Raw genomic sequence first — 22616 nt, forward strand, 5'->3', positions numbered from 1 at the left:
AGGGCTGGCCCATGACCTCAGTGAGGCCGATCAGGGGGCTCCCAGGACTCAGCCAGAAGCACGAGCGGAAGGAACCCTTGTCTGCGGCGACGGGGGGGCGCGTGTGGCCCTGCCGCAGCCGTCTCTGCACCGCGGAGTCGGGAGGACGCCGTCGCTACGGCCCAGGCCGCGGTGCTGAGAACGTGAGCTCGGTTACCCGCCCGTGCCTCCTCCAGGGAAGTCCGAGGAGGGCCTCTGCACAAAGGACGTGATGCAATAACGGGGGCGAAGAGCCAGGGGAGAGCGAACCCTGAGCACGGCGGAAGGCGAGGCCGGCCGGGGCGCGGGGGGATTTGATGGCTGAGGCTGGGTTCCAAAGCGCAAGACCAAAGTGCAAGCAGGCCGAGACCGGCAGCCCTCACTTTCCACTAGAAGGATTCAGTCATTTTTGCAAGAGAAACAGATCGAGTCCGAGTGAAGGTGGGAGCAAGGGGGGGAGCGAAGGGCCTGGCTTGGCCCCGCGGAGGGCAGATGTCCCCCCCACCCCGTCTCTGCCCCCGCGGAGGGCAGATGCCTGTCTTGGCTGTCTCTGGGAGGGAGCTGCGGGGTCCAAGGACGAGCCCCCGCCCAGGGAATGGTTTGCCTGCAGCCTCCTCCCAAGGCCCAGCCCCCGCCGTCCTGCCTCTCTGTCCCTGGCTGCCTGTGACGGTCCCTGCACCCACCTCCCCGCTAACCTCCCACCTGACGGGAGGCAGTGAGGATCTGGCCGAAGACCGGCCCCCCACCTGGGCCCCGGGTCCCCCCTCCCCATGCCCGGGATCTGCCTCCCCAGTCACTTCTGCCTCCTGGACCTTCTCCTATGGACTCCCGGCCTCGGCCCTAAACAGCAAGTGTCCGCCGTCACTAACACACCCCTCACCCGTGAGAGCACCTCACGGGTGAGATCTGGCTGGGCTTCCTTCCGATGCCTGGCTTCTAGCACGGGAGGGGGCTCTGGGATGGTGCTCACAGACCTTTGCTGAATTATTGGATAAATGACCCGTCCTTCCCTGAGACTGGGTGGCTGAAACTGGGGTAGTGGGGCCGGGGGGGCTGGGGTGGGCGTGCCAACACCTGGTCGGGGCTGGGTGCCAGGCTCACCAGTGCAGAGCAGGCCTGTGCAGATCCATCGAAACAGCAGTGTGTGTGCCCTGCAGAAGCGTCTCGCCCTCAGGGCTGGCCGCAGGCTCCTCCTGGGGAGGTGAAGCAGGTCCGTGGGGCTCTCAGTGCCTCCAGGTGGAAGCCATTCAGGTCCGACCCCAGTAAAATGTTGTCATGAGGTGAGGCAGGCACGAGCTTTGACATCCCACAGGCCTAAAGGGCAACCCCAGCCTCGAGCAGACTGAGCAGTGGCTTGGGCCATGCCCGGCTCCTGCCCGTCTGCAGGCTCTGAGCCCTGGTTAGAGTAGCGCCACAGGGATCACCCTGCCTCCAGGGCTGGAAGGAATTCCCTGAGATGATAAGGAAGCACCTGCCATCATACAGAAACATGCAGACCACATGGAGCACCCCTCCCGCTCCGTGTCCACCTGCCAGGTGGGGAGGCTCCTGGCTCTGCATTTACTCTGCTGGGACCTGGGAGACCCGTCATCCGAGTCCGCAGCTCCTTCTAGCAAGTGGCTGTGCGAATAGCCCACCGGTGCCCACAGCCATGGCATGCCCCTGCTGCCTTCCAGGCCTGCCGCCAATGCCAGGTCTTGCCTGGATATCTGGTTACTTGTCTATCTCTGGAGGAGAGGTTGGCTCCTGAATAGCCTCTGGGGTCCCACAGGCTGCGCTGGGGGACCACACGTGAGATGAAGGGTCTGGCCCAGTCTAGGGATTTTCAAAGTAAGACTCAGAGTTCCCCCTGGTGCCCCTAAAGACTGAATGGGGTGGAAGGCACAGAGGGTCAGGTTGGTTCAGGGCCCCCGTCCAACTTGGGCCAGGGCAGTGTACACTGGGGCTCTGCGGGGCTTCCCTCTGGCCGCTCTGAAGCAGGCTGGGCACCTGTGGCTGGCTCGCCTCTGACGCAGAGGCGGGCAGAGCTCTTCTGCCGGATAAAGCACACCTACACCTTTCTTCTGCAAAGGCTTGGGAAGCCCCCCTCCCTATCTGTCAGGAGGCCAGGTTCCCCAGCCCTGCTCCCATGGTGGCCTCCCCAGACCAGCCCACGTCCCTCCTGGAGACCACCTACCATCCTGACAAGGGTTCCGGGCCAGCCTCGCTCCAGCTGTCGCCTCCCTCTGGGGGGCTTGGGTTGTTGCTGCCAGGGGTCCGGCCTTCCTCCTAAAGCCACCAGAGAGTGACCAGAGAGTGCCTCCCGCCCCAGTGAGGACTGGAGCTGGGGGCCTGGAGCGGGGAGAGGCCCAAGTGCTCCCAGCGTGCCCACCTCAGGAGTGGACCAGGGTTGGGGCTGACCTTCCACACGGGAAGGAGTTAGAGGTCAGCTTAATCAAACCCCACGAAGCGCACCGTGAGCACCTGCTGTGAGCTGGACTCATGCTGCCCTCGGGTAGCTCAGGGCTGCAAGAGGGAGGGACGCATGCCTCAGCTGTGGCTGGGCGGGCGGCTCGGATCCCAGCACCATCTGCACCCCCACGCCCCCAGGTTGTGGCCAGTATGTAGGAGCTTATTTTTACAGACTGCAGGGTGAGAGTGGCCCCTGGGGTGCAGTGTGAAGAGGGAGGCTCTGTCAGGAGAGGCTGGGAGGAAGAGGTTGTCATTTAGGGTTCCAGGTTCTGGGTGGGGGGCCTTGTCCTGGCCATTCCAGAGCAAGGACACGACCGCTAGCTCCTCACAGGCGGGGCCTTGCCCGGGAACCCCTCCTGAGCCCCATGGCGTGGTTCTCCTTATCAGTCATAGCTCGATGTCCCTTCCCTGCTGGACCCTCCGTGACTGTTCAGACTAGGGCAGGCTGTGCTGGCACATCGCAGGTGTGCAAGGAATGTTTGTGCATGGAATGGGGGGCTGCTCTGTGCTGAGGAGGCTGACACACTGGGGTTTCCCAGGTGTTCAAGCAAACAGGTGATGAGGCGGCAGAGAGGAAGCCGATGGAAAGAGGCCCCTCCCACCAGGGGCCCAAAAGGGGGAGGTGAGAGGGGACAGACCATGCTTTCTAAGAACTCAGCCCCCATGTTCTCCAGACCATTGGCCACAGATGAGAGCGAGATGGACTCCTTCCATCTTGGAATGTTGTCCTCCATGTGCAGGACCTTCCAGCTGAAAGACAAAGAGCCCAAAGCTGAAAGGAGGACAGGCAGGCCCCAGGCGAGGGGCCGGGGGAAGGGTCAGGATGGGGAGGGAGAGGGCGGGGGCGGGGGCAGGGGAGACGTGGCTCTGCTCATCCCATCCCAGAGCTCAGCCCTGCTGGTGCCCAGAGCCGGGGAACGGCCCTTCCGGCCCTCACTTCTGAACCTGTGGGAGGCAAGCCTTGTAAACCTGGGGAGCCAGGCAGAAGCCGGGCACCTTCTGCCCGCTTCACGGGAAGGAAAACAGGCATGTGCATGTATCTGATCCAGGCGTCTTCCTGAAGAGAGGCCCTAGCTTTCTCACGCCCCACAACATGTCCGCATGGTGTTGAACATCTTCATTGCAGTGTACTTTCCCACCACTGACAGATGGAGAGACAGCATCTCCATCAGGATCCATCCCTCCATTCCCTGGATCCAGCTATACCTGAAACCAGTCCCACCCCTGAACTGTTCAATTACAAGAGCCAATGCAGTCCTCGTTTGGCTGAAGCTCAGTTCATAGTCTTAAACCCATCTGTAAATACGAGCCCTAGCTAAGACCCCATCTCTCTCCACTCCTGTTCCCTCTCTTTTTCTTCCCCTTGGGGAGCACCCTCCCCTATCCAAAGGGCAGCCTGGTTAAGCTCACGTACCCAGAGGCAGGCACAAGAACGCGTACCTGCTCACGCACACAAGCAGGGACATGTGCAAGTGCTCACATGGGCAGAGCTGGGAAAGCCTGGCCCCCCTGGACGCACAGACACAGACACACGGCTGCAGAGAGGCAGGATCCTCTTCCTACTCACGTATCTGTGGCAAACAAGTCGCTCTCAGGGGCAGACAGAAGCGGGCATTTCCTGGAGGACAAGATGGATCCGATCTGCTTGCACTTTGGCCTGTCTCCTGAGTTCACTGGGAACCTGTGGGCAGAGTCCAAAGCCGGAGGAGGCTGGGCCTCCCACCCAGTTCTGTCCAGCACCATCTCTGGAGCCCAGGGCCATGGCTGGGCTAGGGACCCCAAATTTTCTCTCGGGACAAAGGGGAAAAAAGGCCAGTGGGCCCTCTCCTGGCCTGGCCCCCCTCTAACTCAGTCTTCCTTCACCTGAGCCGTCCCTCTGCTCTGCCCACTCCCCCAAACGGCCTCCCCTTCCAGGGACCCGCCTTCATCTTCTCATCCTCCCCACGGCCTCCTGTGGCCTCCTTTCTATCTGCTGTCAGTGCTACTCCGTTTTTGTGGGGTTTTTTACATTTTCTCTTCCATTTGACATCTTGCCCAGTCTCCCTTCTTACTGAAGCAGCAATTATAATAATAGCACCCGATTCCTGGAGCTTGAAGATAAGGAAAGCAGCTGTTTGCATAGCTGTCACAAACAGTTAAGGTGTTTCAGGTCTAAGCACTGAGAGTCATGAAAAAAAAATAAAATCACACAATTTGCCCCTTTGTTCTTTTTTTTTCTCTTAACTGACACCTAAGCAACAGTGTGCAAAGTCAAAGACTTTAGTGTTTTAATCCTCAAACTAAATATTAAACTTATCTGACAGGACTGACAACATCTCTTTAATAATTAATCGTACACACTCAGGACAAAGCCCATTGTGATGCGTAAACATTTCCTGGTAGCGCAGGGTTATCCGCACAGGCTGCTGGCACTTCTGGAAGGTTGGAAAGGATGATGCATGGAGGGCGGGGCTTCCCCTCTCTTTAAAAACATATTTTTGGGTCTGCCATTCTGATTACAAAAGCATCACAGGTGTAACGTTGAACATTTAAACATTATAGGAAGACACAGCGCACAGGAAGTTAAAAATCCCTCTGAGTTCTCCGGAGGGGACTACCACTGACCTTATGGAGTTTTTCTCCTGTCTTTTCTTAAGAGAATCTCTTCTTACGTTCCTCGGTTTACAGAAGGGTCTCATACTATACCAGCAATTTCTGCAATTTGCTTTTGGCGGCAGAGAGCCACACCCTGGCCCACTTCCCACTCCTGCTGCCTTGATTATAAACTAAATGTCTGTGGCATCATCTGGTTTATTCTGAGCAGCCCCTGCCTCTGTGGGGGCCTCCGCAGAGGTGGGCTTGGAGCCTCCCTTGCAGGGGGTCTCGCCAGGCCCTAGGGAGGGGCACACAGGACTGCATGGGCTTCTGCGCCTCTGCCCCACTCACTCCTCCTCCTCTCCTGGCTTCTCTTGGTGCCCAGCAGTGATGTGAGCTCATTCAGCAAGTTCATTCCAGAACATTCCCTATATTGCACTTTATAACCTCGACATCTTCGTGTGCCCTGATCTCTAAAATAGGGCTTTAATAGGCTGTGTGTGGGATGAAGCCTGAGTTTAGAGCCCAGAGGTCTAGATGAGCTCCTGACATCGAAAGTTGACTTGTTTCTTCATCTGTACAGTGGTGGGGGTGGGTAACAGCACCTGCCTCATGCATAACTGTCAGTGGGGGTTAAATGAGCTAATGCAGGGCTTGGCAGGGACCGGGCACCACTGGGCTGGCAGCTGTCACTGCCAGCACAGGTCCGGTCTTGGGGACAGTGTGGCACACCGCTCTTCTCCTCCAGGCCAGGAGACCCTGAGTTTCTCCCCTGCTCCTCCCCTCAAGGAGGGCCAGCCAACAGTGACCCGGACCCCAGAAGCCAGGTGTTCTCTCTTCAGGTGGAATCTGTCCAAGAGTCGCAGGCCAGGTGGCGGGCTGAGCCCCAGGGAAAGACGGTGAGCCAGAGGGCCCCGGGGGTCCCGGCTCTGCCCCGCCCAGCTGCGTGGGCTCAGTGTGCTTGCTTCCCCAGGAGGCTGTTCCTGAGGGGGTGGCCTCTGAGGCCCACCCACCATGGGTGGCAGAGCGGCACCAGGACTGAGTCACCCAGAGGAGGGGCGCTGGGTCCAGGGCAGAGCGAGGCAAGGACCATACGAGATTTTATACCTGTAAGACTTACACGTGTCCCTTCCAATCAGAACAGAAAAACATTCAGAAGGGTTGACAGTGAAGAGGCCGCCCCACCTCTCCCTCCCCATCCCCCCCTCAGAGGCAGCCACTGACCTGTTTCTGGTTTTATTCTTTGGTGCCATCTCATGTTTCAGGGGAATTCTTGGCCACTGTGAGAGAGAATCCCTTCTCCTTGCCAGGCTCTGAATTAACAGAAAGAATATTTTTGTAAGTGGCAAATGAAACATTCAGAATTATAAGAGGCAGACGTCCTCAGAAGGGCTGCCCAGCAATCTCTGCTTCCCTCTCACGGTGGTGCCCACACTGACCTGTTGGCTCTTCACAGGTGGAGTTTCTCCCATTGCCTTCTTGATTCTTGTGTCCAAGCAGTGGATAAGAAGAGGGGCTCCCACCTGGCTGGGTTCCCTGCACATGACCTCCCTGTCATTCCCCCAAACCTGCTTCTCTCTCTTAAACCTGGGCTGGTTGGCAGAAAGGACAGTCAATGCAATATTTCCTTTCTCATCTGCGGCACTTAAAAATGGGCTTCCCATGGTCACAGCAGACATATTCTACCCTAGAAGGCATGTACAGATTCTGATGACAGAGAGGAAAGCACAAAAACTGAAGAAATATCTTGGGATTTTATATTCTCTACTATAAAGTTCCCATGAAAATGGACTATCCCAGGATGCGGAGCCCTCTGCTCTTCTGGCAACTACACAGCAGGTCAGGTGTTCACAAAGGAAGGAAGCACTCCAATGCCCAAAAGGCCGAACGCCACCCCACACCCTGCCCCAACCCGCTTGGCATGACTACTCATCTGTCCTGAGACAGTCCACCCCTTGACCTTTCTATTCATTGGCAACAGATGGGCACAAATGGCCATTATCCAATACAAAATTAAAGAATGACTCTGGGGCTCTTCTATCCCAGGAACAATAAAGGGATAGTTGAATAAGGACACCTAGTCCCACACCCATGAGTTCCTAAGGCTGCTGGCCACGGGTCATTTTCCCGAAGCAATTAAGAAACCACTGTTTCCAAATATTAACTTGCTGCTCCCTTGTGAAGTGCATTTCCCTAATTGTTACTGTTTTACCTTCTATCCCTCTGGACTTACCATCTCATGTCAGCTTTTCATAGAATGAGAGATCGAGATGTTTCCCTTTCAGCTGGTCCAGGTTAAGATGTTCTGCCACCGAAGGTTAGTCTCCATTCATGTCATCCTCTGGGATTCAAGGGTGATGTCCCTGGATTCCGTGGGTTTTATTCCAAAGCCATCTCCTTATCCTCACGTGTACCATTTTTCACCGGCCACTGGTAGTGAATGTGCATCTCCATTCTTTCGTTGGCCCAGAGCCTGACACTGAGTCACAGTTGATAAGCTGGTCAATTATTAGACAAAAATATATCCATGATTGTCCATCTTCTCCCTTTGTCAGAGAAGTGGTCTGATGTGACACCCACTGAGCCTTAGAACAAAGCCAGATACTTTTACAGAATTTTCCATGAAGAGGACTTTAGGCCTCCTTGGGAGAAGCCAGTAAAATAAATCTACCACAGACCAGCCTTGTCCATGAGGAAGGTGCTGATAGGCGGGGCATCACAAATTAAATACAATTGCTAGGAAGAACAAAAACGAACACCTCTGTCACATCTGGACACTGACACTTCCCAGGTGACCCTTGCCTCCCTGTACCCAGGTGGAATCCCTCCATTACAACACCACGCCTTAGAATGAAGGGCAGGCCTCGTCTCTGACTCTCCTCTGGCCAGCGCCAACGATACAACGGGACTCCTTCCGAGAGCCTCCTCTCCGCTTCTCTCTGCCTGTGGAAGCAAAAGCCATCATTCCAAAGGTGGTACCCGAGTCCCTCTGTTCCATGACCGCAGGGCTGTGGCAGGCCTGACCCACGGCAGGAGCTGAGGGTCAGGAGGCAGCTTCCCAAGGGCAAGAGCTAGAAAGCAGTTTTCACAGCTGCGGGTAGAGGTCTTTGCTAGCCACCCCGCCCTGAGGGAAGGTGGGGACACCAGGGGCTCCCGGATTGGAAGAAGAGCAGGGTGTAGGTGGCCGACATGGACTGCAGTCCCAGGAGATGGTGAGAATGGCGCCGGCTGAAGGCCTCACACAGGAGAGCCTGCCCGGTGCTGAGGGCGCTCCCGCACTCTCTCAGTGAACCTTCTAGAAACCCAATGAAGCAGCACTGGTCACCACGGTCCCCCAGCTGTCCTCTGCGGAGGTGTGTGACGGGGGAGCTGGTGCCATGAACGCAGCCCTGTGGAGAAGCTGGGTGGCCTGGGGTGAGCCACAGGTCGCTGTGCTCCCTTCATACGGGGAGAGCTGAGCCGGCCTCTGAGCTGCCCACCCCATGCTTCCATCTCACCAGCTGCCTGACAGGCAGGGTGCGTTCTGGGCCCACACTTAAACCCAATGGCTGTGAATTGTGTTCTCTGGTCAGACTCCACGAAATCAGGGATGCATCTCTGAGTGACTTCCCGAGGAAGACCCGGCACAAATTCTGCAAAGGCCAATCTACGGGGCAGTTAGCCACACAGCCTGAGTAATTTGACTCCAACTGCCCTAAGAACACATATTTTGCCCTCATAGAAAAGAAGAACCCCAGTGAAATTTCTCTGCCAGTGACAGAGTTCACAGAGCAGGACACCTGATGTGTCTGAGGCAGGTTCCCAGACCTGAGATGGGGATTCTTGTTCAAGGGATTTACTGAGCAGGAAGGGGTGCGCTTTGCAGAAGAGGAATAAGAGATGCAGAATCGAGCGGGTTAAGAAACAAGAGCACGGTCTTGATTAGAGTCTAGCTTTATTCTGATCCCACAGGGAAACTCCGGAATGCAAACCCTCCCATAGTTTTGTTGTACCATGAAGCGCAGCCAGGCCAGTCAGTCATGGACCAAAGACGGAGGAAGGGTTTGGGAGGGGGTGCTGCCTACCAGGTGAAGTGGATTCCATTTGACTCAGGACAATGACAATTCTTCTGACAAGGGGCAGCTGTGAGCCAACCCACTCACTTGTCTGGGAGATGGGTCCCCACAGTAAAAGGGACCTGGCCAGGTATCAGAAGCAGCTACTGCTGAGGATTACCCCAGGCCCAGGCCCAAGCCAATGTGGAGTCTCTTCCTCATAGGTACTCCGCCTGCCTCAGAGATCCTTAGAGAGGACTCCAGGTCTGTCCGTGGTCTGTTCCAAAGAGAATTCTCATGGGGTTTGGTAGAATCAAAGAGATACAGTGTAAAACCAAGGCATTCCGTTTGGTCAGAAATGCCAGCCAGTTGAGTCCACAGGGGCACATCCCACACTGGGCCTGGATGCACTGCTCGAATGGCCAAAGCAGTTGGCTAGAACATCACCCCAGCCCAGTGACCTGTACAGTCATGACCGTCCAGGTGTGTAGAGCAAGGGCCAGGGAGAGGCTCTTTCACCCTTGCGTGCGGTGTGTCCCCTGAGGTTGAATGTATGGTAGCTGCTACTCTTTGCAGCCTTTGGAAATAATAAGACAGAGACAACTCTGAACCACATCAGTTCTAAGGACAGAGGACGGTGCCTCAGGGGTGCCAGGCCCCTTGGGTGTCCACATGGGATAACTCCTACCAAGAGCTAGCTCCAGTCATACAACCACAGCCCTTTGAGGACAGATAGTCCTGCCTGGCAGAGTTCCATCAATCTCATATTTGTCACTGCAATTAAACAATGGCGCTCAAATTTTCATGGTTGAATGGGATTTGATCCAATTTCCAACAGGAAGTTCCTGAAGCAGGAGCTGGGGACGCTCTCTAGCCTGTTTCAAGTAAGATCCAAACAGATGACTGGCGAAGGAAACTTCGAGGCTGCCCACCACTGGGCAGTCTCAGGGAGACTAGGCCCACCCTACACAACTCCAAACAAGCTGTTCTTGTTTTTTCACTTCTGGTCATAACCTCTATAAATAAAATAGATGAATAGATGGATAGATAGATGAATGATGGACAAAAATATTTAGAGACTATTTTTTTATATTCATCTTTAGACATTATCTGTTGGCTGTACAATGAAGATTTGGCTCTCTGGTGTTCTACAGTTGTGTTACTATTTCAGCTCTTCCGTTCATGACATTGCACTTGATCCTAACTGATGCACCACCGCTCTCAGGGCCTAGTGCAAATGTCCTCCACGGCCAAGTCCTGTCCCTCTCTGAACTGCAATGCCAAAGCCCTCTTGGGTACTGTGCCCTACATACAGCTTCCATTCTGTCCGATGTAATCTGACTCAGACCCCCTGCCCAGCTTGTTCCCTCTGCCAGGCACACTCTCCCCCTGTCCCTCCCTGACAGCCTTGAGATCGCTGATCAAATATCATGCCTTCAGATTGGCTCCTAACACCCTGCTGGTATTCTCTCCCATTCTTCTGTTTTATTGCACTTAATACTTACATATTTGCCATTATACACTTATTGGTGTGTCTGTTTAATGTCTGGCTCCCCCAGTAGACTGGGAGCTCCATGAGGGAGAAGTCTATGTGTTTTGTTCATTATGTACCCAGGACATATAACTGTCACATATGAATGGCAACCTATAGTGTTAGTAAAAGGATTTTTAAAGATGATGCATCTCAGTTCAGAGAGGTTAGGTTAAGTAATAAGCTCAGTTCAAATGGAAGTAAAGCAGGATTTGAACTGAAGTTTATCTGACTTATAAGCTCATCAAAAAACCTTCTGATAATTTGGTTTCCCTCAAATTTTTCCCTCAGAAAAAGAAGGGAAGAATTCATTTACCAGGTAAACACAAGTATCCAGTCTCTTGGTATAAATTTCTCATTAAAAATTATCAAGGTGAGTTTTTTGGTGCCCAAATCCCATTTTCTTGTAAGTTTAGTGAATGAGACAGCCTCCCAGAGTTTGGTCAACTCAGGGGTACTGACAGTAGAAAGTCACAAAACTGGGACCCAGACCCTGACCCACACCGCACTGTGAATCAGCCCGGAACGAGAGTCCACGCTTCACATAGCGCAGGGGGTGGGAGGCAAGACCACACCGGGAAAAAGAGGAGTCACGCCCAGGAGAAACTGACTGAATTCACTAACCGACACTGTCAAAGAATATGGGGAGATTTATGGGAACTTTTTAAAAGCTGTTTGACCAAGACAGCTCTGTTCACTCAGCAGATTCTACCTTCAAAGCAGAAGCAGAAACAGCCCGGGAAGTTCTCACCATGTGACGAGGGGGGCGGATGATACAAATCGGAACCAAATGTTAACCTCTTGATAAATTATATCAAAAGACCGAATACCCAAGAAAGGGAAGAACTCACAGCTTTCAAGAGACAAGAATGCTTTATTGGGTCCCTGGCATGCATCCAGCCCACCCACCCTCTCACTGTCTGACAGGCCCCAGAAGATGGTCTCACTTTTCCCCACGAGAAATGAACTGGTGAGGCTCTGCTGGGGCTCCTCTACAGGCCTGGAATGCTGGTTTGAAGAGCTGCTGTGAAGATGAGCTCCCTGACTTCAGCAGCAGAGAGACACAGAAGGAACAGAGGAGAGGAAGCCATCGTGAGGGACACAGGAATGGAAACTAGACTTCTAGCTGTTGTTAATCAATCACTGGGTCCCAGGAATGAAAGGGACCAGACAGCCCCTAAGATATTAGCTAGTTATTACCGTGACTAAAGACTTCGGTTGGGCAAACAGGCCTTTGTCAAGAGTCAAAGAGAGTCAAAATCTCCGATTTAATTTCCAGACCTTCAATGGAGAGTCAATTATGTTTAAGGAAAACCTTGTTTTAACACTTAGATTCATAGTGACCCTTCCTAGCAGTCTTCCCCAATGGGGTCTGTGTCCACCTATCTAGGAACTATAAAAGGAAAGGGAAAATATGTCCACTTGGGGAAAGGAGCTCTGTAGGACACTGGCTCCAAGCTATTATCTGGGGACAATAGGAAAAGCATGTGCTCTACCAATCAAAGGGGACGATTAATAGACCAAATGTTGTGCCACAGTAGACCCAGTGGAATCTCAAAACCAACCAGGGGTTATTTTGAGTGTAGAGTTGAGATCATTGTATTTTGAAACAAGCACAACCCCCACAATGGCTGAGTTGCAGGTAAGAATGATTATGGTAGGACAGGACAAGCACAAGCCATTAGAACTTTCTCTCCCTACCAAAATGTAAATCAAACGTAATGCCATATCCCTGGGGAGGATTGTAGAAATCGGCGTTATCAAGACTTGAGAATGAATTCATAGTGATTCCTACCACAGCTCAGCTTGGCAGGACAGACCACCACGAGGTCTTCAGATTGTTGTAAACATTAAAAAGTGATGTCTCCAACCGCAGGCATAGTTCCAGAGATGGTCTTCTTGCCAAAGTAAATTCATCTGGTATGAATCCTTTGATGTAGTGAATTCATTTTTTCTCTATTTTGTTGAATGAAGAACATCAGAAGCAATTCACCTTCACCTGGCAGGGCAGCACTGTTGTTCTGGCTTAAAGACATGCAATGTTGTAGCTGTCCAGCTCTGGGCCACCACCTGCCCAGCAGTGTTCTATCAGACTGTGGCCTCAGGCCGATTAGGGCCTGGAGATCGGCAGTTTCCCTAGATGCCTTGGTAAGACATACAGGAGTCAGAGACGGGAGATAAATCATGTGAAAATGCAAAGGTCTGTCCGCTGGATAAAGTTCCTGAGGGCTCAGGGGTCCGTTGAGATCAGAATGATTTCCTCCACAATGTGGAACAAATTACTGCACTGGGAACTTCTTACCACTAAGGCCCAATTCCAGGCAAAATGATCGCTTTGGGCCATCTTGCTCCAACCCGTTTACTGACTGTCCTAGAGGGTCACCAGCTTCGGAGAAAGAAAGGCTCACCAGCTGAGAAACCCTTTGGTCCTGCCCCAAAGGTCACACGACTTGGCAGATGCAATGGTGCTGGGGAGCCGTGTGGAGCCCTGGCAGAGCAGAGTGCCATACGGAGCTTGTGGCAAGTAACTATTACCCTTCTGAGACACGGCCCTCTGGTTTGCCGCAGGGCTCTGGGAGAGCCTGAATGCTTAGCCACAGCGCGCCAGGGGCTCACGCTGCCCCTCGTGAACACGGGCTGTCTGACCAGCCCGCACAGTCAGGCGCGGCCAGAGCACACCACCAGTAGGTGGGGTTCCACTACACCGACAGGTTGACCACTTCCGGACTGGGGGGTCCTGGTGAGGTGTGTGAATGCCTTAGGCATCTACTCATTACTTTTCTTTTTCTGTAACGTGTGTTCTTTGATTGGATGCAGTATATGGGGATACTATGGTTATGTTTATCGCATTTGGTAAGTCTGTGGGTACTGATGGTAGGAGAGACATGATGCGTAAGGAAAGCAAATCTAACTCCGGAAGAAGGGCCCATGGTCAGGACAAATTCCTCTCTTGTTAAAGCCACAGGAATAGAGTGAGGGGAGTGGGACCTTGGAGCTGAAGGATGGCTTCACTCCAACAGGCAACCCCCTAGTCTAAACGCTAGTCCTCCTGACAGTTGCAGAAGTGGACTGCAGCCTCTGCCCATACCAGTTACCTACAGGTTGCAGAATTTCAACATGGGCTTGTGGTGAAGGAGGGAAGAGCATCCCTAGTGGCAATGGACTTTGGGGGTCAGCAGCCCTGTCCATCACCCCGACTTAGCCATTGGATGTGGCCTTCGGTGGTCTCCCCAAGCAGAGAGGGATTTGCTTTGGGTTGTATGTGGGAAGGACATGTGTGTGAGTGTGCGTGCGTGTGTAAGGGTATCTTCTGCTGCCTACCAAGCCCTTTCTGCCCTCCCTCTTGCCACCATCCCTCCGGTAAGAATCCCCATCCTTTGGAGAACGGCCTCTCTCCTGCTCTGCGATGCTCTGAGCTCTAGGGGGAAATCTGAATCTTGAGTGGAGACCCACAGGAGCCGACGGCCAGTTGGTACCGACAGGCCGACGTCGGCAGCCCCTTGCAGGCAGGCTCTCCAGCCACGCTGGCTCTTGCCCTCCCCTCTCAAGGCCAGTGGTCCGCTATTCCTTCGGTCCTGTGGGGTAGCCATCACCCTTCCCAGGAACCTTTTTTCCTTGCTTAAGTTGGTCTGAGTCCACATCTACTGCTCAAAACCCAAGAAACCCGATGGAAAGAGGGTCTTTTGACTCAGCTCAGAGTTTGGCATAAAGGTGCTCAGTTTCAGTGTATGTCTGCTGAGTGAATGGACGAATGAATGAATGAACGACATTCCAGCTCTCAGTTCACCATGCAAGCTGGATACGCAGCTGCGAGAGGTGGGGGCGCACTGGGGCGAGAGGACAAAGGGAGTAAAGCCACCTGAGCACAAGAGGAGGTAGAAAAGTCAGAAATGTCAAAATGGAGGGGGTCAGTGTCAGGCAAGGAAAGGCCAGGTGGTGGCCGGGGTCGGGAATGAGGAGCCTCTGCAGCCTGGGAAGCAGGAAAAGGCCAGTGAGCAGCTGAGAGGCAGACACTGGTCACCCCTGGGCCACTCACGCTGCAGCGAACACAGCTGGAGACACAGCGTGTCCTCAGAGCCCCCGGCTCTTCTCTTCCTTCCTGGACTCCCTGCTTTATATTCCTTTTCCAAATGAAGGAGCAATTTCAAAGGCCTAAGTTCCCAGACACACTGCCAAGGGGCACAAGCCATCAGCCCTCGGTTATACCGGAAGCACTGACTGTCTAGCTGTGGCCACAGAAGGCTGACAGTGAATGTCAGTCCAGGATGGACTCATTTCTCCAGGGGCTGCAAGACGCCCCGGAGAGCCTGCCTGGTGAGAGGGGATCCTGACCCTAGATACCTACAAGCACATCAGATGAGGACAAGCAGGATACACAGTCACTGCCTTTATTATAGTCCAGGGGGAGCAGAGCAGCCCCAGGCCTCAAGGACGGGCTCTCAGGAATGACCGGGTGCTGGGCTGAGCACAGTAATTTCTTGGGAGCCCATATACGAGGCCCCAGAGCTGGAGCCCCAGGATCAAAAGCTAAGGCTGTGAGCAAGTGTCCTAATTCCCAGGCTCAAAGACACCCCTCCACCCCAGCACGTGGGTGGGTTACATCCCTCCAAGAACTCCCGGGCCCTCTCTCCCAGCCCTTCATCCCTGGTCAAGAGGGGATGCAAAATTCAGTGTGACCCCACCTCTTCAGTCTGGAGTACAAGGTCCCTCAAAGTCAACACCTTCCCTCTGGCCGCAGCAGCTGACACAACCCTCAAGCCAGCTCTCACCTCATGGGCAGAGGGCCTGGGAGAAGCAGGGGAGGACTGAGAGCCAGGGGTCTGCTTCTCAGCTGGGCACTGGTGGGCAGGTACCGAATCAGGCTAGGGAAGCCTTTGGGCAAGGGGACAAGCAGAGTCAGTGAAGGGCAGGCAGCAAGCTGCACTTGGGCTCAAAGCCAGGAGTGGGCACAGGGCGCAAGGGAGCACGGGAAGCAGGTGAGTACCTGAGTTATGGGGGCAGGAGAAGCACGAGCACACGTCACCAAAGACCACTGCACAAATGACGGGCTCTGGAAAGGCCCTGAGCCCCCTCTGGGCTCAGGGACAGGGTAGTCACAGGGGAAGCTGGCATGACTGAGGCAAAGCAGCTGGAAGGAGAAGACACCCTGAGAGCCACGCGGCCAGACACAGCAGAGGAAGCCTGGAGCCCTAAGGACAGGACGGGATCAGGGCCAAGCGAGGGAAGAGGGTAAATGCTGGCCTGCGTGCCCCCAGAGTACAACATTCACGGCAGGGTCTGGCTGGGGCGAGGGGTTGGAGAACTCATGCAGAGGACTCGGGGGAGCCTCCAGCAGTGGCCAGTGTAAACTTCAAGGAGGGCTAGGTGGCCAGGCACTCGGAGGTGGGGCCTGGGAGCCCCAGGTGATGATGGCACCAGGAGAGGCCACTGGGCTGTCTGCCACGCGCCAGAGCCATTCGATGAGCAGCTGGCTGGAGAGAGGCTGCTCTGAGGGGCCCCCGGAGGGAGCCTCCTCCGCACACCGTCTCCTGTCAGCCCCTTACTGGGGAGGTCTCCATCGGTTCCAGCTGCTTCCTTGCTGGTCGGCTGCTGAGTGGAGGCCCCCCGGCCTCCTGTGCAGGCTACCGCATGCCCTGGGCCTTGAAGGCCCCCTCTTGAATGGGAGGCTGTCCCAGTAACTGGCTGGCGATGGCCTCTGAGGCCTGAGGGGTGGCCTTGGAGCTTGGGGCACTCTTCCGGGTGCCCTGGGGACTGGGGAGGCCTTTCTTCTGGGGCTGAGGACTCAGTTGGGAGCCCTTCCTGCCGGAAGATGGACTCTTGGAGCCTTTGGCCTTGGCTGGGGGGTGGGCGGCCTCCAGGCCCTTGAGGGGTTTTAGCCCCAGCATCTCACAGAAGCTGTTGCACTGGTGGGAGGAAGCAAACCGGTCCAGCAGGGCAGGGGAGCAGCTCTCCTTGAGGCCTTGGTATCTGCAGCCGAACAGGGAGAGCTGAGGAGGAGCCGCACCCAGGCTGAGAGTCCGTGACCCGGGGAACACCCTACCCCGCCCGGGGGTGCTGGGAGTCTACCTGGGTGCTACAGTACCTGGTAGCACCCAAAACCTCACTTCTAAACTGAAGTCTCATTACGCCCAGGCTCAGGGAATTCGTCCTGGGGGACACAAGTCAGTGTGAGGGCGATCGGCCTTTTTCACGCAGATCGGGGCGGATTCCAGGCCCCCACTCCCCTCACAGGGCCCTGGCTCCTCTGCATCAAGTGAGAGGCAACAGGGGCAGGTCCACAGCAGGTGAGGGGCGGCGGCCCCTGGGACATTACTAGGTGGCCACAGGTGCAAGCCTGGGACCGTGCAGACACGGGCCGAGCACCTCAGGGATGGAGAATCACAAGAACTTTGACATTTTACACCCTGAGAAGATTCGCAGAGGGCATTCTGTCCCCAAGGGCCACTCACCCTCGCAGTTTGGTAGCAATCTGCACGTCAGTCATCTTCCAGTCGACCCCTGCAAAGAGAGAAAATGGGGAGTTGATGGCACTGGGCTGGGCTGGGGGCCCGTGCCCCCAGGAGGACATCACTTTCACAGGGGACTTGCTGGGTCTCAGGTGCCCTCTTGCTGGGTCGTCTCCCAGGCAGAGCAGCTTCTCCGCATTATTACGAGTAATAACCGTCCCATTTTTATAAGTGAGGAGACAAGCTCTGAGTGAAGTGACTGGAGCAGTCACATTTATTTAATAAACGAGCACTGACTATGTGCGATGCCCCAAGTTCCGTTCTTCTTACTCCTGCACCCAGACATCCTGCCCCTGCTGGATGAGACTAGGTCACAAACTGGGCTGGCCTCTTGCTCTGAGCTGACACTTCCTCCTTCTCCTGAACAGATTAGCCTATCTGGGCAAGAGAGAGAAGGTGGGAACGTGAAGGTAAATTGGGGCCAGACCAGCAGATATGTGACACTGGATGGGACTGGCTTCTATTTACTCATTAAGGCGTGAGCAAGCACTCCAGGAAGCCAAGGTGGTCTTCTAGGTGAAGACAGCCTTGGAAGAAAGAGCCCGGCAAAATGGGGATGGAAGAGAAAGGTTCTCCACCCTGGCGGGTCCACCCCAGCATCTTAGCATTCATGCATTACACCTGTGACCCTCTTTCCCCATTTTCAAACTAACGAGTTCTTCCAGGAACTTGCCTAGGAATGAACAGGCTGAGTACCATTTGACAGAGTGGCACAAATGAGGGCTTGAGAATCAGACAGACCTGTATTCACATTTCAGCTCTCTCACTTTCGAGTTGCGTGAACATGTCAGGTTGCTTACGATCTCTAATCCTCAACTATAAAACGGGGGATAACACTGCCCATCTTGCAGGAGTATTAAGAAGATCACAGCATGCACAGGACTCTAATTTAGTGTACAAAACTAAACTAGTGTGTAGTTATGCAACCAATGTTAATTTCTTTGTCATTTCTCTGTCAGCATTTATCACATTCCATTCTGCATTATGAGAACAAAGACTGCTTCCACTTGTGCAGGATTTTAGTTTGCAGAAGCTTTCACAAACAGTCTCATTTGATCCCCATAACAAGTCTGATAGGCAGGGAAGATATTACTCCTAGAGAGGGGAAGGAAACTGAAGCTTAGAGAGACTAAGAGACCTGACCTGTTGAGCTTCCCTTTTCTTCTCTATACAATAGAGACCCAGCTAGAAAACCATGAGACCTTAAACTGATTTTCTTTGACGCCCCCAAGTCTCTCTACCGTATCATATTGTCATCTCATTGTAGACATTGGTATACTTATCACAACTTCTTGAGGACAACGACTATTCCTAATTCACCTTTCTGTGTCTCCAGTATTTAGTAAATGTTGGATAGACAGGATAAAAGAGGAAGGAACGATAAATTCATGAGTTAACAAAGAGAGTGAATAATAACACTCCTCCCCCAGTATTTGGGGTTGTATATACATTATTTACTGTATAGTTTAACCGCAGTGAAGAGCACATTTGAGCAGTTTTCAAACTCTGGCCCTTGGCTTTCTCACTGATTCACATCAGAGACAAAATGTAATGCTGTGTCACCCCTAGCGCTCTTCCCCTCCCGCTGCGCAGGACATGTCGTCTTTTCCTCTCCTCTGCCCACTGAAGGAGAGCAGGCCAGGAAGCGCGGGTCAGGAGTGAAGGCGGATTCATGCTCCCTGCCTGTCTTTGTTGGGGGGAATGTGAGTAATGGAAGGAACAGAAATAAAGTAAAAAGAAGCCAGAGAGATTCTGTTGGTTTAGATACTAAAAAGCTAATAAAGATGGAGGAGGAGGAGGAGGAGGAGGAGGAGGGAGGGACAGTAAAGCCCCCTGCCCGGGGGTAGAAGAGACGGAGAGAGAGACGGCCGGGAGCAACGCGCAGGGAGCAAAGGGAGGCGGGAGATTTTGCCGATGTGGCTGTGGGTTTTGAATTACATCCCATGTAATATTTTCTGAGATGGATTTCTTTTGGATTCTAAGTGGAGCCTGGGATGCACTCCTTTAAATGCGACTGCAGTCACAGGACTGAGCCTCAGGAGGCCCGGTACCTGCGAGGGCTGCATACAGAACGGTCCCAGTTCAACCTACTCTGCAAGGTCACTGCGAAAAGCAAAAGAGAATAAACACAAAAGCAGACTAGTGCACAGGCACTGTGGGCCTGCCCTCCACATGCTCTCACACACGGGGCACGCACACGCTCACACCCTCCTACCTGCCAGATCTGTGACGAGGAAGCTGCCATTCGTCCACAGATACAGCCAGTGCTGGAAGGTCTGGCATTTCTGCGCGGCCTCCGGACTGCAGGATGCTGCCGGAGCCGCAGCGCCGCCCCCCTCCCGGGAGCAGAACGACGCCAGGGGCTTGCCCAGATCCTCCTCCAGGGTAGCGTACGGGATGTTGTTGGCAGGCCGGTAGATCAGGTACAGTGGGATGATCCTAGACACAGGTTCGCCCTGCAGTGAGCAGCAAGCCTGGCCGCAGAGGAATCCGCCCTCCACCTCAGGTTTACATCCTTTATACTCTTTTATATCCTCAGTTATACCCTTTAAGGGAGGGTCCTTCCAAGAAAGGAATTCTCAACTCTGGGACTAGAGGGGAGTAAATGGAGGAAGCTCCACCCTGAGTCGAGGAAAGGAAAAGGAGGCCACTGGCTGCACAGTCCTGTCCATTCTCTGAGGCCAGTGGGATTAGAGGTGAACCATGCTATCGTCCCAGGAGGACCCTGTGCTTGGGTGAGGGACCGACACCAGTACATGCCAAACAGAAAGGACACCTCTGGAGAGGATGCAACCAAAATGTGGCTCAATGTCAATCCCAATATTCAAGAGTCAGAGTGCAGATCTCGAAAGGGAAACAATGACCATTTATAGCTGATTCCTACAAAAGATCACGCTGACTCTGCCTGCCTACCACAGGAGAGTCCTGACCAGTCTGCGGATGCTTAGCCTACCCCATCACCTTCAGAGAGACCCAGAACCTGCAGAGCCCAAATTCTGCAACCAGCAAACTGGGCTAAGGAGTGGGGAAGTCGGGTGGATGGAAGGAGGCTGAAGACCAGAGGAGAGGCTCTTCTAAAGTGGGCAGTGAATCCCGAGTCTTTACTTCTAGAGTTTGTGGGACCGTTGGGCTGAGCATGGATGGGGTTAGCTGTGGGCCCACTGTGTACACGGCCGTAACTTGGGAGGCCCCCGCAGGACCGTGAGGGCACTGTTCTCCGTGGACGCTGGAGCCGACAGGCCTGCCCCCTGCACACGCCTCCCTGCGCACTTACTCAGGCACCTCCCCAAAGCCAGGCAGGACCTGGGCCTCCGCTGCGAAGATCCTGCAGTACTCCCGGCTCATGTTCTGGATCTTACACCCCTGCGGATTGAAGAGAGCCGAGCCTGATCGGCAAGGAAGCTCCCCATTCCCCATGGTGCCTAGCTCTGAGCGGGAGGGCATCTGCTGGAAGATGGCTGGAGCATTCCAGCCCCCGGGGGAGGCAGGGCTCACTCCCTCCCTGCCCTGCTCCGCACCTCATTTTTCTTATTTGTAAAACAAAAGGCTGTGGACTTGTTTTCAAGGTGGCTTCCAAACTGCATTTCCTGGAGCCCTGGTGATAGGTGGCAATGCCCTGGGGGCCATGCTGTGGAGCAAGGACGATGCTGACTGGGCAGAGCACAGACCATCCAGCCACCCACAGTCACTCCCCTTTTATCTCTTATATAAGGTTTCTGGGCAAGACATGTTTGAGGACAGTGGGAAGGTTTCTGCTGCAAAAGTATAGTTTAAAAACTATGGCTCCAGAGATGTAGCCTGGGTATGGATGGGGCACAGGGATGGGACATGGTACCTGAATAGTGACATCATAGTTCCTGCCCAGGAGCGAAGTCTCACTGCTGGGCCCAAACACGAGCAGGCTGGTCACCTTGATGATGCACGTGCGGCCCGACTCGAAGATGGGCTCCAGTCCGTAGATGGCCTTGGCCCGGGAGGCCTTCCGAAGGCCATACCCCTGTGCACCCCCTCGCAACTCCTCGCTCACCAGACGCCCAAAGAGCTTGTCCCCCCAGCAACCAGAGTCAGCCAGACCCTTAGCAAACACCATGGGGGTCATCTCGATCTCTTCTCCAACTGAAGGGAACAAGAAAAGTGTGGAAAACTAGAAGCTCCTGCCAGACTGAGATGGGCTCTGTAGGGCAGGAGAGGCCGGACGGCCTCCCGCCCTGCCACTCTGACGTGCCCGCTCTCTGTCCATCACTGCTCCTCGGTGTGCACCAGGAGTCCCCTGCCACTCAACGGGGCCCAAGCGTGCCCACACACAGTAAGGACTCGGCCAGTTCTGCGGAAGGCAGGGCTCTTCTGTGGAAGAGGCAGACAGCATAGAGCACCGCTATTACTTCTTTTTAGAGTTAGGTGTTCTGATCAAGTAAGTCTCAACCATCTCAACCAACATGTTGGACTGAACCAAGAGGGTTGCAGGACCAATCCAGAAGTGAGCACTCCCAGAGCTAAATACCGTTTCCCACTAGAAGGAACCAGACTGGCTGGACCCAAAACAAGTCGTCAGACCAGAAAGCAGAGAAGCTATAAAATAATACCAAGGTTGCCAAAGGACACAGGTGCCAACCTTCTGAAGGGACTCCCAGGGGCCAAAATCAAGCAGTCTTATCAACAAAAAATAATAATTTCTGCAATGTACTGAAGAAATCAAATATCCAAAGGACACAGGTGCCAACCTTCTGAAGGGACTCCCAGGGGCCAAAATCAAGCAGTCTTATCAACAAAAAATAATAATTTCTGCAATGTACTGAAGATATCAAATATGTTAAAAATATACATGTTCACAATTGTGAGTGAAAAAAACTCACCCCTGCCCCCACAAAAAAGCAAACCTCACTGGTGACCTTTGAGGATGCTGGGGCACCAACCCAGGGTAACCACATAACTGTTTCTTCTTTACAGAAAAATTTCAATGTGAAGAAGGAATGATAGAATTAAAATTCTCCACCTTGCAAACCCTAATGAAATAATGGATTCAGGCAATAACCGGTGACCTCTAAAACCCCTAGATAATGACAGGGGTTCTATCATACACAATTTCCCAACTTTTAAAAGGGACAGATGGGGCAGAAAACACCCAAATGAACCCAGTGATCAATCTTAACAATACTAAAAGTAAAACAATCTGACATTATGTGCCTGCAGACAGGATGCGAAGGAACGGCACGCATGCCTGAGGTGTCCTTGTCAAAACCAAGCCCAAATCTGACCGATTACTAGTTAAGACAAAGCACACGAATGAACGTGCTGGATGGTGACATAATCAGCTAAATGTAAGAAATTCTATACATCGACAAACAAGTGACAACAATAAACGTCAACAAAGAATATGGCATCAAACAAACGAGTAAGTGGCAAAGAGGGAAACCAAATGAGGGAAGAACAGCTATCCTTTAGCGACTTGAGAGATTCATCGGCCAAGAGCAGCCAGTGGCTCCTAATTCAAACAGACCGCGG

The 22616-nt window shown here is 53.7% G+C and overlaps 2 protein-coding genes across 10 annotated transcripts in view; both read right to left on the bottom strand.

The window, feature by feature from the left end:
- SLC28A1 (solute carrier family 28 member 1) overlaps nt 1-8390 on the bottom strand; it is a 47196-nt gene extending 38806 nt beyond the window's left edge. The window contains exons 1-7 of one of the 4 annotated variants that reach the window (XM_073227055.1): nt 7277-8036; nt 6483-6635; nt 6268-6356; nt 4037-4150; nt 3108-3219; nt 2195-2286; nt 1120-1211 (exon numbers count right to left, since the gene is read on the bottom strand). In XM_073227055.1, coding sequence (XP_073083156.1) covers nt 1120-1211; nt 2195-2286; nt 3108-3219; nt 4037-4150; nt 6268-6356; nt 6483-6635; nt 7277-7279 — 655 coding nt within the window. In that variant the 5' untranslated portion in view covers nt 7280-8036. Of the gene's footprint in view, nt 1-1119; nt 1212-2194; nt 2287-3107; nt 3220-3909; nt 4151-6267; nt 6357-6482; nt 6731-7276 lie in introns of those variants that run through there. The other 3 variants (XM_073227058.1, XM_073227056.1, XM_073227057.1) reach the window with 3 other exon arrangements.
- A 3072-nt stretch (nt 8391-11462) lies between these two features.
- Nucleotides 11463-22616, bottom strand: part of ALPK3 (alpha kinase 3) — a 47871-nt gene continuing 36717 nt past the window's right edge. For all 6 annotated transcript variants that reach the window (XM_037000651.2, XM_037000652.2, XM_037000653.2 and 3 more), the window contains 5 exons: nt 20950-21230; nt 20389-20477; nt 19330-19553; nt 17058-17106; nt 11463-16575 (listed from right to left, as the gene is read on the bottom strand). In XM_037000651.2, the coding sequence (XP_036856546.2) occupies nt 16230-16575; nt 17058-17106; nt 19330-19553; nt 20389-20477; nt 20950-21230 (989 nt within the window). In that variant the 3' untranslated portion in view covers nt 11463-16229. The remainder of the gene's footprint in view (nt 16576-17057; nt 17107-19329; nt 19554-20388; nt 20478-20949; nt 21231-22616) is intronic.

The sequence above is a fragment of the Manis javanica genome, chromosome 18, assembly GCF_040802235.1.
Source record: "Manis javanica isolate MJ-LG chromosome 18, MJ_LKY, whole genome shotgun sequence".
NCBI classification, from domain to species: Eukaryota; Metazoa; Chordata; class Mammalia; order Pholidota; family Manidae; genus Manis; species Manis javanica.